Here is a 16271-nt window from a genome sequence, read left to right as displayed (position 1 = left end):
TATCAGAAGATAGAAAAGTCTTTAAGAAAGAACAAGGAATACCCAAACAAGATTAACCCTGGCTGCATTTTAAAATTACCTGGGGAGATTTTTTAAAGAACCAAATACCTGGACACTACCTTAGAAATTCTGGGGTGGGGTCAGCATCATTTTTTTCTCAAGACATCAGTTGATTCTATCATGGAGGATTAAGAATCTAGTAAATTAGGGTTGAGAATCTAGTTAACTTAAAAGATAAATAAAAATATTTTCATGTTACTATGAGGGTACTTTGTAAAGAATATGTAGTATAATCAACAGTCATGGGAGAAAAACATATACCCTTCTGCAGAAACTTTGAGGCTAAATAGTAGAATTTGGATATGATTTTATTGATTTAGTTTGAACTCTTGCTGGTTTGGCATTAAAGTGAATTGGGTTAAAAACATTCTCATGGGCCATTGTTACAGTCATATTTTTTGCAAAATCTTCCATTACAATTTTTCCTTCAGGTTGACTTTAGTGTAGCCTCACTGTGAACTAAGAATAAACTCTGTGAGATTGTGTTCTGGTTTGGGGAGAGAAATGGATAGTTATAATGAAGATAAATAGCAAAGAGTTCTGTATATCAAACAACAAACTTGGGCTAGACCAGTGACAGGGCCACGATGGCAAACAAAATGCACATTCCCAATCAGTGGATTAGAAGTTGATAGCCAATCTTGAAACACAGTCTACTGTATCTCAGTTGGCCATCCATCCCTCACTGTGGTTTGTGGGTACACTTGACCAGAAGGCAGGAACAGCAGCAAAGAGCCTCGAAAGTCAACATCAGTCCCCTTTTGCTCAATAATTATAGAATCTTCAACACTGTATCTCACCAAGCACCTCAGGATACCAAACTTTAAAGAACATGAAAACTAGGTTATCTTAACTAAGTAGGTGAATTCTAACAACGTAAGGTAAAGTGAGAGTCAAGCTGAGGGAAGAATGATGGAAAGGGAGATTAGAAGGATCTAGACAAAAATGTAAACGGCAAATATATTGTCAAAATATCAATGTCTTTGAGATTCTGACACCTGATTAAGCAACCAACTGAGAAGGCTTTTGACCCAAGAACCGGAACCTCAGCCTTTGAGATGCCCTACTTAAAGTCCCTTTAAAAAAATCTGGTTTGTCTGCCTCTTTATTTTTACATATTTATTAGGAACAAATTAGTCTCTTTTTATTTTAAATAAAGAAAAAGAAATTTCCAGTTAGTTCACCAGGGTTCCACAATTTCTGCTGAGGAGAGAGTAATGTTAAGGATTAGAAGCACTCTCCCCACAGCTGGAATGGTAGTCCTAAAAGGCTGCATAGACTCAGCTGTAAAATGCAGGTAATATGAGTTATCTGTGTCTGCTGTCAGAAGAAAATACCCTCTCTGGAAACCAGGACCTTTTGAATGACTGAAGAGTCCCACCTTGAGGCCAAGTGCTGAAAGGCAGTGTAGCTAACAGTTGTATTGTACAAGGTTTAAGCATTGCATGTGATGGATGAAGAATGAGCATGTGTGAAGCCCTCTCACAGGGTTGTTTCTAATCCTGAAATTTATCTCACTCTGATGACAAATAACCGAAGTATGGCCTAGACTAAGGGATGCATCCTCAAATTTAGCAGAGCCTTAAACACTTACCTCTAGCTGTAGTTTGATTATTTCATTTTGTTTTTCCTTTTCTTGAGTTCTTAACTTTGCATTTAACTCTGAAATTTCCACCTCCTTTTTCTCTATCAGTTCTTTATTCTTTTCTTCACTTAATTCAACTGCATAAAAACATAAATTCATCTTAACATTTCAAAAATCTTAAATTTTTTTTTTTGTATTTTAAACAATCTACAAGAAAGTGGAATTTATTAATAAAAACATGTATTTTAGAAACTGTTTACATGCAGGGTAGCTTTTATATACTTTTAACAAGCCCCTGAAAAATGCTTGCGATGCAAAGGCTGCCCATTGAATGCTTTTGAATGAATAAACTAATTTGTACTCTTAAATATCTAGAGAATAATATTCTCTAAATGCCTAGAGAATAAATAGGGGATTTAATGGTTAAAGAGGGACACAAATCCTGGGTTCCTAGTTATAGAAGGCCTCAAATTACAGGATGACTCTAGAACTACATCAGCTTTTTCTGGCTCCCTCACCATTTCCCTTCATAAGCATTTTGTCCAATAAATTTCTTTGACTGTCTACTGCCATCTTGTCGGCTCTTTGGAGGACCTGAGCTAGCACAAGAAAACAGGTATGATGGGGGCACTTACTGCTTTGTAAGAAATGAGGAAGCCATGATTAGTGGTATATGGAGTACTGGTGGTTCCTAGTATACAACGGGGGTCTGATTGCTGAAGATTTTACCAGAAGTAATCTGGGGGAAATGTCCTGGTGGAGGTGAATGCCTTGCAGGTGTAATGAATAGTTCAGGCATTTGAAAGATAGAGGGAAATGATGCCCACAAAGACAGTAGAGTTGGAGAGTTACTGCTAAATTAAATTGACATCCTACTGAGGGATAATGAGAAACAGCTGTTAACAAGAATTTAAAGATTTAAAGAATGTGGCTAATTATTAGAGAAACGCAAATCATAACTACAATGAGGTATCACCTCACACTGGTTAGAATGAGCAGCATCAGAAAATCTACAAACAACAAATGCTGGAGAGCGTGTGGAGAAAAGGGAACCCTCTTGCACTGTTGGTGGGAATGTAAATTGATACAGCCACTATGGAGAACAGTATGGAGGTTCCTTAAAAAACCAAAAGTAGAATTACCATATGACCCAGCAATCCCACTACTGGGCATATACCCAGAGAAAACCATAATTCAAAAAGACACATGCACCCCAGTGTTCATTGCAGCACTATTTACAATAGCCAGGTCATGGAAGCAACCTAAATGCCCATCGAATCTAGAGAAATGGTACAGATGAATGGGTTTGCAAGGCAGAAATAGACACAGATGTAGAGAACAAACATATGGACACCAAGGGTGGAGGGTGGGGGATGGTGGTGCTGTGATGAATTGGGAGGTTGGGATTGACATGTATACACTAATATGTATATAATAGCTAACTAATAAGAACCTGCTGTATAAAAAAAATAAAATTCAAAAAAAAAAAAAAAGAAAAGGAAAACAAACAAAACAAAACAAAAAGAATAGGTGTGAGAGCCAGAGGGACTCTTTGGTAGCTTACAAACAGGCTCTCACCAACTCTAGTGGAAGAGCAGGTAGAGCTGAGCAACAGAAAATCTAATCATTAAAGTTGCAGAACTCCAGAGATGTTGAAATGTTCAGCCAAAACAGGTCTGCTATGCTAAATCAGGGTCCTAGTTGGGAACACCTAAGATCATGAAGAATAGGACAGGAACATCTGGATAAACACCTGTGAGGATGCTGGCTTTGACAACTCCCCTGAATGCTCAGAAATTGCAGACCTACTTTTTCCTATTAAGAACTAGCGCTAACCTAGCTGATGAAAGATGTTGCGGAGGCTCCTCTCAGAAGATGCCCCTCCCTCCTCTTTTGGCTGCTAGGCCAATAACTAGGGTTAAAGTGCAGTATAACCTGGTTGGGGGAGTGCTGGGACTGATAAGGGGGGAAAGTGATTATACCCCAGAGAGCTGCAAGAATTAGCTAGGTTGTATTGGAAAGAGCCATGTGAATACCCTTGAGAATGGACTTTGAGGGTGCTGGATAGAAGAAGACGGAAGGTAAGACTAGGTAAGCAAGAATTCATTGACTTGAAGATACTCTTTAGGGACAGGGGACATAATACCCTAGCAAGGACCTAGGATATGGGACAAACTCTGTTAGAGTAGCCTTAGACCTCTAGAGAAAGCACTGGCCAAAGCTGAGTGAAGTGGGAATACCTGAGATGCCCTGGCAGATAGTAGAGAAAGGCATAAGGAGGCTCTCAAAAGTTGGCATGCTTGAGTGGATATGTTATGTAAGGCAAGATAACTCAGCAAAAGATTATGTTCCTTAGGAGGGCCCAGAAGACACACTATAAACCAGGACCACAAGGAATGTGCTGGTGAGAGAAAAACCAGCACCACCAAGAAGTTCAATGGTTGCTCTCATCTGCAAGCTAGGGCTGACAGAAGAGGTGGGTATACAGTTGGGCTCATTAATATCTATGGGGATGGTGTCCCCCCTCCCCGACCAAGTTGTAGAAGCCAGATGATGGTGCTTAACTGCCAAAAACCAGGAGGCCACAATTATCATAATGAGCAGGAAGGTCAGAGAGCGGCCAAAGGGGCTTGATTTTCGAGAGTTGTAGAGTTAGTTACTGGATGAGCAGCCAACCTGCCTAACACCTAGTACAAAAGAATCCAAATGGAGGAACAGGAGGCTGAGGGTACATGCCCCAGCTAAAAATTATGATCCTTTGCTCAGTTCCCCAGTCTGAACCACGTTTTTGGTCTAGAACCTGCTGGCTGAAAAGACTCGGTTAGGTCCCTAGGAGGAAGAACATTTCAACAATCCCTCTTCTAGGTTTCTCCTGAGGAAGAAACATCCACAAGAACCACGGAGAACCTGCTACCTGAACTCCTATGGAGAAGTAGGTATGTGTAGTATAAGAAGGGGACAGTTGTGGCCATGAAAATGCATCTTTCAGATCTCCAACTTCAGGGAACATAATTGGCTCATTGTCTTCATGACCATGTTTATGCTGAGGTCATGATTCCCAAGAGCTGCTCCTAGCCAGTGACTGAACTTGGCAGGGACACTAAGGCAGACTTGTTCCTGAGAGTTGCAGAACTTGGTTGATGGGCAAATTTGGCCCAACTTTGCTGAAACTTTCTTATAAGTGTGTCACAGTCTAAGACTTCTCTTGCCCAACACACCTTCCTTTCTTCTCTTCTTCACAGAGGTTAGACCTGTATCATAAACCCACAGCTAACCCCGTCTCCCCCAGTTCCCTCCCTATCTACCCTCACAAATGTTTGCCTTAACAAACCTCTTGAATGTCTAATTCTGTCTAGGCATCTGCTTCTCAGAGAACCCAAAGAAACTGCAAAACTCTTTTCTAAAATGACTGTATAATTTTGTAGTCCCACTAGTAATGTAGAGGGTTCCAACAGCTCCACATCCTCACCAACTCTTGGTATTGATAGTTTTAAAAAAGATTTTAGCAGTTCTAAAAGGTGCAATGTGGTATCTCATTGTGGTTTTAATTTGCATTTCCCTACTAACCAATTATGTTGAACGTGTTTTCATGTGCTTACTTTTCATCCGTATTTCTCTGGGGAAGTGTCCAAATATTTTGCCCATTTCCTTACTGGGTTGTTTGACTTCTTCTTCTTCTTCTTCTTATTTTTTAATAATTTGCTCTTTTTTTTTTTTTAAATTAATTTATTTTTGGCTGTGTTGGGTCTTCGTTTCTGTGCGAGGGCTTTCTCTAGTTGTGGCAAGCGGGGGCCGCTCTTCATCGCGGTGCGCGGGCCTCTCACTATCGCGGCCTCTCTTGTTGCGGAGCACAGGCTCCAGACGCGCAGGCTCAGTAGTTGTGGCTCACGGGCCCAGCCGCTCCGCGGCATGTGGGATCCTCCCAGACCAGGGCTCGAACCCGTGTCCCCTGCATTAGCAGGCAGATTCTCAACCACTGCGCCACCAGGGAAGCCCAACTTCTTATTATTGAGTTATAAGAGTTCTTCATAGATTTTGGACATAAGTCCTTTATCAGCTATGCATTTGTAAGTATTATCTCCCTGTCTGTGGCCTGTCTTTTCATTTTCTTAACAGCGTTGAAGGACAGAAGTTAATAGTTTCGAGGAAGTTCAATTTAGAACTTTTTCCTTTATTTTTTGTACTTTTTGCTTCTTTCTAAGAAATTGTGGCTAACTCAGGGTCACAAAGATTACCTTCTATGCTTTCTTCTACTCGTCTTATAGATGTAGGTTTACATTCAGACTTATCCATTTCAAGTTAATTTTTGCATATGGTGTGCATCTAGGCTCATTAAGAAAGTTTTTAATACCTTTATGAAACCAGTTAACTCTCAACATAAGTTCATGAGACTTTGCTGAAGGAAGAATATTTCATTAGTGAAATTATATTCAATATGCTGAGTATATAAATATCAAAGTTAACTATACATTTTATATTGATTTTACAATGATATTAACTATTTCACATTAAATAATGTTAAGTGCAAGCTCCATGAGTCCAATTTCTAAATGCTATAGTTTTTTTTTTTTTTAAAATGGTATGTGTTGGGTCTTCATTTCTGTGCGAGGGCTTTCTCTAGTTGCGGCAAGTGAGGGCCACTCTTCATCGCGGTGCGCGTGCCTCTCACGGTCACGGCCTCTCTTGTTGCGGAGCACGGGCTCCAGACGCGCAGGCTCAGTAGTTGTGGCTCACGGGCCTAGTTGCTCCGTGGCATGTGGGATCTTCCCAGACCAGGGCACGAACCCGTGTTCCCTGCATTGGCAGGCAGATTCTCAACCACTGCACCACCAGGGAAGCCCCTAAATGCTATAATTTATATCACATAAATATATAGAAAGGAACAAAAACTAAATTCAAATGTGTCAAGGCAATGTTTATTCAGAATACTGGCAATTACTGAAAAAAGTTTATATATCTGTGTAAATTGTTTTATGGTATCTTAAAATTCAGTAAATTAAAAATAAAAAACTTACCTTTTTTCTGCATATCTTGATAAAGTTTTGTTATTTCTGTCTTATGTTCCTCCTCTTTGATTTTCATTTCACTCATAAGTTTGGCAATACTATTCTTATATTCCTAAAGATTAAAATATACATTCATCCTTCAATTTGAGTATGTGTAGACAACTTTTGATTAATTAGAAAGATGAAATTTTCGTAGTTTATATTAATTTTTGGTATATAATCGTATCTAGAGGGGAAAGATATTGTTCATTGTTTGAATGCTCAGCTTTGAGAAGGACCAATTTCTGGTCCAAGTAGATAGAGACCATCTAGAGACAATGATTTTTTATCTTTGCCTCTGAATTCTCATCACTATATTCAGAGCATATCATAGATGCTCAAAATATTTTGTTTAATTGTATGAATAAATGCCGTGACAGCATTAAAGTATGTGAAAAAAGCGCCAAAGCTATATTTTAAAGCCAACTTTAGGCACTGTTTGATAGCCTGCGAGCTTACCCTAATGTAGGATGAATCCCTTTGAATGTGGGCTGAATTTCTGTTTCTGAAAATTATATAAACATTCCTAATTCCCAGAAGGAGGTTAAGCATTACCTATGGTAAGGGTTAGTTTTATGGGGAGGCTAAAGAAGGATGAATTTGGGGTTTGAGAAGTGCTCAACAGCCTCCTGAGGTTAGTTTCTTAGGTTGTTGAAGCATAGAAGTGATTTACTACGCTAATACGGAGAGTGGCATTGAGAGAGGTGTTGAGAGAGAAATCCTCCAAAGATAAAACTTACAATTTTTCCAGAGGTATGTTTCTACATAAAGAAACCACTCACAGGCAGGAGAAAAGGAAAGCAGGAAGAATAAAAGTGAGGTGGGATAGTAAGAAAGAGACAATGATCAAGGCAAGAGGCTCAGAAAAATCTCTAAACACCGTAAAAGCAGGGACTTTGTTTTTACTCACTGTTGTATTCCTAACTCCTAGTGTATATCCCTTGATATATATTTTTTGAATGAATGAGAGTCCAAATAAGAATTAAGTCAGCGGTTCTTAGCCTAGACCCAGTGAATAGCTCCTCTAGATTATCAAAAATTCAAGGGGATATAGTCAGGAGTCCTACTTGGGCTACTTTTTTTTGCCAGGCAACTTGCAGGAATGGCTGAACATATCCAACCATTGCCTTTGATTAAAGCTGGGCAGGTGACTAAAGGGGTGAATCTCATGAACTGCTATTTTTCCTATGTTTGTATCTAGATTTCTAGATGGGCAACTATAGAGTGCCTTTCATAAACTACTCCTGACTCAGATGGTTGCATTAAGCAGTTACTGCCCTGGGAAACCACAAGAGACAAATCTATGTATCTTTTCCCCATTGACTTTGCCACCTGAAATGTTGCCATTAATTTGGTAAGACCCAGGATTTTCACTGCAGCCTCGAGGCATAAGGCTATCCTAAATGTCTGGGCTGGGGCCAGGCTGTATCTCATTAGGTTCTTCTCCCCTAGTTTAGCCTGTGCCAGCCCCAAGGAGTCCGATCCTTTCCTCTTTTTAAGAGGACAAAGTTCCAACAAGTTATTCTTGGTTGCCTTCTTTTCATTTGCTTTCTGGGAACTTTAAATTCCAAGGGACAGCTTCTGGTTATATTTTTGTTCTTATAAAACTTAATAATTCTTAACATATTCCATAAATATGGCTGTTAAGTAACTCCTAAGTTTGTTTCTAGGGAGTGGTTCTCCATATGTTTTGGATGTGCCTGGAGGTTTTGTACTAGAGAATTTTCATTGGATTGAGGTAATCTTTAGTTTGCTTTGGACAGCGATTAATAAGTTCAGAATCTTGGATCACGGCGTTTTCTCTGTGATTCCCATCCCTCTGAAAATTCATAGTATTCTAGATAAAGCAGCATTCTATGACTTGACATTTTAGAAGAGAAAAGAGGCAAAAATTTTCCCCCTTTCGCTCTGTCCCAGTTACACCCTGACTTCACATTTATTGTTGAACTCTAGAGGCAAGATATGAAAATGATGGAAAAATAAAGGATGGGATATAATCCAGAGATATTTAAATTATTTCAAAATTGGTGATGAGAAGCTAAATTTTCCAAGAGCACAGTCAGATGCCATTCATTACTCCTGAGTATTACCCAGAAGCCCTGGAAGGGTTACAGAATTAGCCTGTATTTCTTCAAAGGCTCCTCAAGTGAAGAACCAGATTGAAATAGAGATGATCCTTCAAGTTGAAGTTCTAAGCTGGATACAGATCCAAGTTGAGTTTTGGAAATCTTAGGTCTGCCAGAGTTTGACATATTGGCTCTTAGGAGATGAGAAAAAATTAGCATAATAAACTTCCCAAAGGGCAGAGGGTTGGGAACTTACATTTACTGAGGACCTTTTATGTTCTAGGTACTGTGTTTTATGTTCTATAATTGCCATCATGGCACTGTTCTTATAGGAGAGAAGAAAACGTAGCAGAGGGTATGTTGGCCCTTGGGAGAAAATTAATTGGTGATCCACATAAAATGCTCTCTTCATTTAGATGGTACAATAAAATTGCAATAAATTACTCAAATCATAAATATTGAAGACTCATTCACTTTATTATAAAAAAGTTTTAAAGTGCTAATTGAGTATACTCTACAGTAAAAAGTCTATTAACATAATTTTAAAATATATGGCAAAATTATTTCATCCTTTTTTGTTAGAAAGAAAAAGTAATGCAAGTGATATGTTAGTGCATTATAGTCTGTAAAAAGCCAAGGGTCCTCAAAACTTGTATTTTCTAAAAAAAATTTATTTATTAAAAATTCTGGCACTTCCATATATATTTACTCTAAAACTTTTGGCTGTCTTTATTAATGAAAAAAACTTTTTTTTTTCTAATTTGGGAAGACAGTGCTCCACAGGGATCTGATTGAATATGAAGACACACAAACTCACCTGTTCATGAGTTTTTAACTTTTCTTTCATAAGATCAGCATTTCTTTTTAGTTGTTCATTTTCACCTGTGTAAAAAACATCAAAGAATATCCTAATATATAGAACTTTTTAATTAATATGGGAATATGTTTAACTTTCAAGTTTCCATTCATGTATGTATTCAACACATGCATACAACATCAACTACACACCAGGCTCTGTGCATGACATTGGGAATGTTGAAACAAAAAAATTATTGCTCCTCAAAGAACTTACAGCCTAGTGGTGAGACAGATGTGTAAATAGTTATGATATGCTATGATAATTGCTCTGTAATGGCAGTGTGTCTGAAATATGGCGGGGAGCTGTGGAAGAAAAGCTTAGGTCAGCTTGAAGTCAGGAAAGGATTTGCAGAAGAGGAACCACTTGAGCTGAGACTTAAATGATAAGTTGGAGGAATGCGTTCCAGATACAGAAAACTGCACAGAAGACTTTGGGCTTGAGTGAATATAGCACATTTGGGAAAATTACAATTCAAATACAGTATTGTTGGCGTGTAAATTGTAAGGAGAATGTGTTAAATAGGTTGGAGATGTAGCCTAATAGGAGGTAGACATATTCTATATGAATAACTTTGAATTTTATTTTATAGGTTACAGAATCATCAAAGAATTTTGAACAATGAAGTGAAATGATTAGTTACATGTTAAAAAGATTATCCGGCAGTGTAGAGGATGAATGGGGGGTGGGGGTTGACCCCAGAGGAATGGATATCAGTAACAATAGATCTAGTAAGAAATAACAGAAGCCTAAATTAGGTCACTGGCAGTAGGAGACAAAAGGAAAATAAAGATAACTATTTAGATGATAGAATTAACAGGAGACTTAGTGACTGATTGGATAGCAGAGGCAAAAGAGAAAAGGGAACGTTTGCCTTCTAGGTTTCTGATTTAAGTGGTTGAAAACTGTTCATTGGTTTGGGAAAAATTAAAAGGGGAAGATTTTTAGGAGTGAAGTGATGAATCTAGATCTTCACCACACCAAATTTGAAATGCTTGAGGTATCCAGGAGAATATTTCTCGTAGGCTGAGAAACATTTAGAGGTGGCCAAAGGAAGACTATCTTATAAAGAAGACTAAGAAGTGTCCAGAGACGCAGGTGAGGGTGTTACTAAGAAAAGAGAGTTTAAGGGGGTTATAATCAATGGCAGTAAATGCAGTAAAAAGATAAAATGAAAGAACTTTGAATCTGAAAACTTTGGGAGATGTTCAATTGTTCTAAGTTGAAGACTAGGTGGAGGTAAGGAAATGGAGATAGTGAGTGCAGACTATTCCCGTGAGATTCGATTGTAAAAGGAAAGAGTGAGGGTAATTGGAGGGAATAAACTCAAAGTCAAGAAAACTTTGTCTTGTTTGTTGAAAAGATGGGAGAGATCTGAGTTGTTTAAGTGCTGAGAAGAATGGTCAATAGAAAGAGGGAAATGAAAGAGAGAAAAGAAGAGACAACTGAAGATGCAACATCCCAGAAGAGAGAGGTGAAGAGAGATGAGAGTTAAACCCATGCGGAGAAATAAACTTTGGATAAGAAGAAGGATTTTCTTTTTTCTAAGCTAATGAGGAAGGAAGTAAGGATATCCCTGTGTATGAATACATTGGAGGAAGTGCAGTGGGAAGAAGGGGTGGTAGATGACAGGAAATGAGGTAGTTTATACCTGAGAGCTTTCATTTTTTCTGTGATATAGAAAGTAAAGTAGGTTGAAAGAGAAAGAAACATTTAAAGTTGGGGGCTTAAAGGATGAAAATTTAAAAAGCCAAGATAAATTAAGGGTATAAGTGACACTGGGACTCAAAAATTAAAAGGAGTCTGCAGTGTATGATTTTTAACCAATAGCCTTCAGTAGCTGTAGCAATGCAAGTAAAACAGTGTATGGTTGGATTGATCTGTATTTGAGGATTAGTATAGTTTGTATTGCAGAACGGGTGAGGGAAACAAAACTACTGTCAAAAGAGAAGATGAGTGATATCCTAAGCTAGAAAGAAAGGGAGGTTTTTATCTTTCAGCAACATTATTAAGAACCACAGTTGTATTTATATAATGCCTTTCCATGTAGAACTTAAATAAGAAAAAATGAAATTAATTAAAATGTAGTTGTGCATCTTTAATTTGTCCTACTGTTTCACACCTATCATAATTGACATTTTTTGTATATAACCAAAATGTTTCTCTTGATGAAGGATGATGGAGAAGGAGTGGTGCTTCACAGTTTTCTGTATTCACTCTTGTAAATCTCTAGGTGTTTTTAGGAGAATCAGATATACTTAGATCAGGAAAGAGCCAACCCTGGTATAGTGCATGGTGAGAGTTCAAAATAGAGCCAGGATCTCTACCTGAGCCAGACATTAAAGGTGTTCAGAGCTAAAATTAGGCCAGAAGTAGGATTGGAGCCAGGACTGGAACTGGAAATCAGTGTGAGATAGAGGTCAGGACTTGAGTTCAGTGCCCGACTGGGATCAGTGACAGGGCTGAATGAGACATTAGACCTGGATAACAATAATTCCAAGTTCTGTATTATTCATACTCTGTTTGTCATATTCACAAAGTAACTTGCTGGGATATTGATTGGGATCACTTTGAATCTATAGAACAAGTTGGAAAGAACTGACATCTTGACAATATTGAATCTTCCTATCCATGAACATGGACTATCTCTTTATTTATTTAGTTCTTCTTTGACTTACTGTATCAAAGTTTTGTAGTTTTTCTTATATATATCTTATACATATTTTGTTAGATTTATACCTAAGTATTTCATTTTGGGAGGTGCTAATGTAAGTAGTATTGTGTTTTCTTTTTTTATTTTTATTTTTTAATTTAAAAAATTTATTTTATTTATTTATTTTTGGCTGTGTTGGGTCTTCGTTGCTGTGCGCGGGCTTTCTCTAGTTGCGGCAAGTGGGGGTTGCTCTTCGTTGTGGTGCGTGGGCTTCTCATTGAGGTGGCTTCTCTTATTGCAGAGCATGGGCTCTAGGCATGCAGGCTTCAGTAGTTGTGGCTCAGAGCCTCTAGAGCGCAGGCTCAGTAGTTGCGGTGCACGGGCTTAGTTGCTCCGCGGTATGTGGGATCTTTCCAGACCAGGGCTCGAACCCATGTCCCCTGCACTGGCAGGTGGATTCTTAACCACTGCACCACCAGGGAAGCCCCAAGTATTGTGTTTTAAATTTCAAATTCCACTTGTTTATTGCTAGTATATAGGAAAACAATTGACTTTTGTATATTAATCTTGTATAGCACAACCTTGCTATAATCACTTAGTTCTAGAAGTTTTTTTTGTTGAATATTTTAGATTTTCCATGTAGATAATGATGTCATTTTTGAAAAATGTTTTATTTCTTCCTTCCCAATCTGTATGCCTTTTATTTCCTTTTCTTGTCTTAGTGTATTAGCTAGAACTTCCAACACAATGGTGAAAAGGAGTGGTAAGAAAGGGTTTCCTTGCCTTGTTCCTAATCTTAGTGGGAAAGCCTCTAGTGTCTCACCATTCAGTATAAAGAGATTGTACTAACTAGGCAAAAAATATCTCTTGTATCTATTGGAATTGCTGAAGTATCCATCACTGAAAAATAAAAGAAAAGGTATTCGATGTTTTCCTATTTATAAAAGCATGCTTGCTTCTTTTAGTAAGTGAAGCAACTGTAAAGGGAAGCTAATCATCTCTATACACCTATCCTATCCACTCACCTCACTGAAGCTATCAATGTTAACAGCCTGGTCTGTATCCCTTCTCTATTTTTCTCCCAGTTTATACAATTATATATAAACATACCACACATTTGTACTGGTTTTATTTGTTTTTAACAGTATAAAATTGTACCATATATATTACTTTGCAAAAAAACTTATTTCTTAAAAATGGACATTCCTTCAAGTCTATAATTTTTCTTTGCATTTTTGTACATACATTTTAATAATTTTACATAAATAGGGTCGTATCATACATGCTGAGATACTTTTAGGGAACTCTTCCATTTTCTTTCTTTCTGCCTTCTTCTCCCTCTTTTTTCCCATTGCCTCCACACCCCTAGTGTAATTGTGTATCCTTCTGTGTTTTTCTCCATGTTCTTAACCTCTGGATCATACATATGCACACACATACACATTTCCATATTTTTATTCATATCTTTTGCCCATTTAAAAATTCTCTTTATCTCTGCTGATCAATTTGTAGAGCTCTTTGTATTGCAGATATAAACTACATTGGTATTTGAAAACACTTTTTCAAATAAATTATTGGCTTTTTGACTTTTGTGTGACAAATAACATGCAAAGTTCTTTTTACATTGTTGTCTGTGCTTTTGTTGCATTGATGTTAAGAAAGTCTGCTGGTCTTTTTTTTCTTTATATAGTATCTGAGGTTCCCAGATTGGTTAAGATGATATCCCTCAGCTCCAGGTTGTACATTTTTCCTGGATTTTCTTTTAAGTTTTTATTGTTGTTTTTACACTAAAGTTTTTTTTTAATCCATCTGGAATTTATTTTTGATGTGGTGGGAAAGCTTTCCAGATGGTAAGCTAGTTAGGCCAGTACCATACTTTAAAATGCCGTTCTTTTTCCAATAAACTGAAATACTCCTTGTGTCATACATTACACTAGCAAATATTGGGGTCTATTTCTAGAATCTATTTCATTCTTTCCACGTATGTATTTTTCACAATTATGTTGAAAGAAATATTTCTACACTTTTCAAACTACTTTTAATTTAAGCAATACTTTTTTCTTAAGAAATAGCTGATCATGGATTAGCCTACTTTCTCAGATAATTCTCTTATAGAATAGCACTAAATACGTGCTATTGCCCCTTTTTAAACATTCTGATCAATGATCAGTTTTGACTAAATCATTTTGTTTAGTACAATTTTGTATAGTAAAGTTGCACTGTACATAACAATGTCTTCCTTAAAACTTACCCTGTTAGAGTATAAGGTCCTAAATAAATTCAAGTTATTCAGACTCAGTTTAGATAGGAAAAAAGCAATATTAAGTTGTAAGAAATTATCTAGAGAAAACTGGCAAAAATAAGTTTAAATTCTACTGAATTTGGAGGTGCTCCATATTTGCAGCTGATTTCATGTGTCTCTCTCTTTTCTCTTTTTTTACTGCCCATGTGTTTAAATTCCTGAAATTCAATTGATCTGGGACTGGTTATATGGTGATAATTCTCCTCTAATGGAGAAAAATCTCCAAGTCTTTTTTTTCTTTTTGCCCTGGTATTAGTAGTCACTGGTCATAAATCAAAAGGCATAATGTCACCATCTTTCATATAATGAGCTACTGAAGTTTCTTTCCTAAACCAGTATATAGAATAATATACAATAATATAAGAAATATTCCTATCATTTGATATATTGTAATGAATCATACTCTCTTTCTATGTTCATATCCTGAACTCCAAACACGTATTACTTCAAAGATAGGATGAATTCATTCTTTGAGGTATAAAGACTAAAGTTGAGGAGTAGAGGATAGGGTAATCAAGCAACAAGAAAAAAAAGTCCATAGTATAAAGGGCTGCCAACACTCGTGCATAACCTGCATGATGGGCCCTTGCCTCTCTCCACCCTGATAGACAGCATATCAGATGCAATTCACTAAATATTGTTTCATGACTTTCCTTCTTGGTGTCAGGTTAGCAGTAATAAAAGGAAGAGCTTCTTTGGTCCTTGACAATGAGAACATCTCAGAAAATATATTTAACTTGATCATCCAATCACTCATGAGAATGAGAGGCTCATGTTTTCCCTTAAGCTATGAAATTCCAATGGTATTGCCATAAAAGGTTTAATACCTTGGTAAGAGGGACCAACCACTATGTCATGTATAACTGGTAGGATGTTAGGAGGGAATAGATTGGCCAACATAAATAACAAAATCTAAAAAGTAGTGACAAACAGATGAAGTGCTCTAAACTAATAGTCTCCAAACTCTTAGAATTGTATGCCCTCTTGATAAAAATAACGAGCATGGGCTTCCCTGGTGGCGCAGTGGTTAAGAATCTGCCTGCCAATGCAGGGCACACGGGTTCGAGCCCTGGTCCAGGAAGATCCCACATACCACGGAGCAACTAAGCCCATGTGCCACAACTACTGAGCCTACGGTCTAGAGCCCGCGAGCCACAACTACTGAGCCTGTGTGCCACAACTACCGAAGCCTGCTCGCCTAGAGCCTGTGCTCTGTAGCAAGAGAAGCCACTGCAATGAGAAGCTTGTGCACTGCAACAAAGAGTATCCCTGCTCGCCACAACTAGAGAAAGCCCGCGTGCAGCAACGAAGACCCAATGCAGCCAAAAAACAAAATAATAATAATAAATAAAATTTATGAAAAAAAAGTGTGTACATCCCAATTCATGTTTAGTTATTTATAAATTATATATATACTATTTTCTAATTGTATATAATTCTTAAAACAAATAAAATAGAAGTAAAAAAGGTGAACTAAAGAGGAAAAATGTTAATTTATTCTAATATTATTTAAAGTACTGTTATAAAACTTTAAAATTATTGAATCATTATTATTGTTTACATTTTAGTGAAACAATGGAAATGAAAATGCATCAACAGTTTTTACAATGTTGATTTAACTCTTCAAAGTCTGGTTTTAATATTCAGATTGTTTTGATACTTGGTTTTAATGGAACAAACTCATCACTGGCTGCACTTACTAAA

At 37.3% G+C, this 16271-nt stretch overlaps 1 protein-coding gene across 5 annotated transcripts in view; it reads right to left on the bottom strand.

The window, feature by feature from the left end:
- Window positions 1-16271, bottom strand: part of CCDC152 (coiled-coil domain containing 152) — a 36278-nt gene that overhangs the window by 1335 nt on the left and 18672 nt on the right. For all 5 annotated transcript variants that reach the window (XM_082382475.1, XM_082382474.1, XM_082382476.1 and 2 more), the window contains 3 exons: window positions 9574-9638; window positions 6661-6763; window positions 1655-1782 (listed from right to left, as the gene is read on the bottom strand). In XM_082382475.1, coding sequence (XP_082238601.1) covers window positions 1655-1782; window positions 6661-6763; window positions 9574-9638 — 296 coding nt within the window. The remainder of the gene's footprint in view (window positions 1-1654; window positions 1783-6660; window positions 6764-9573; window positions 9639-16271) is intronic.

The sequence above is a fragment of the Balaenoptera borealis genome (genome assembly GCF_965194805.1).
Source record: "Balaenoptera borealis genome assembly, chromosome: 2".
NCBI lineage: Eukaryota > Metazoa > Chordata > Mammalia > Artiodactyla > Balaenopteridae > Balaenoptera > Balaenoptera borealis.
Note: the sequence above shows the minus strand (reverse complement) of the source record. Positions and strands in the feature narration are given on the sequence as shown.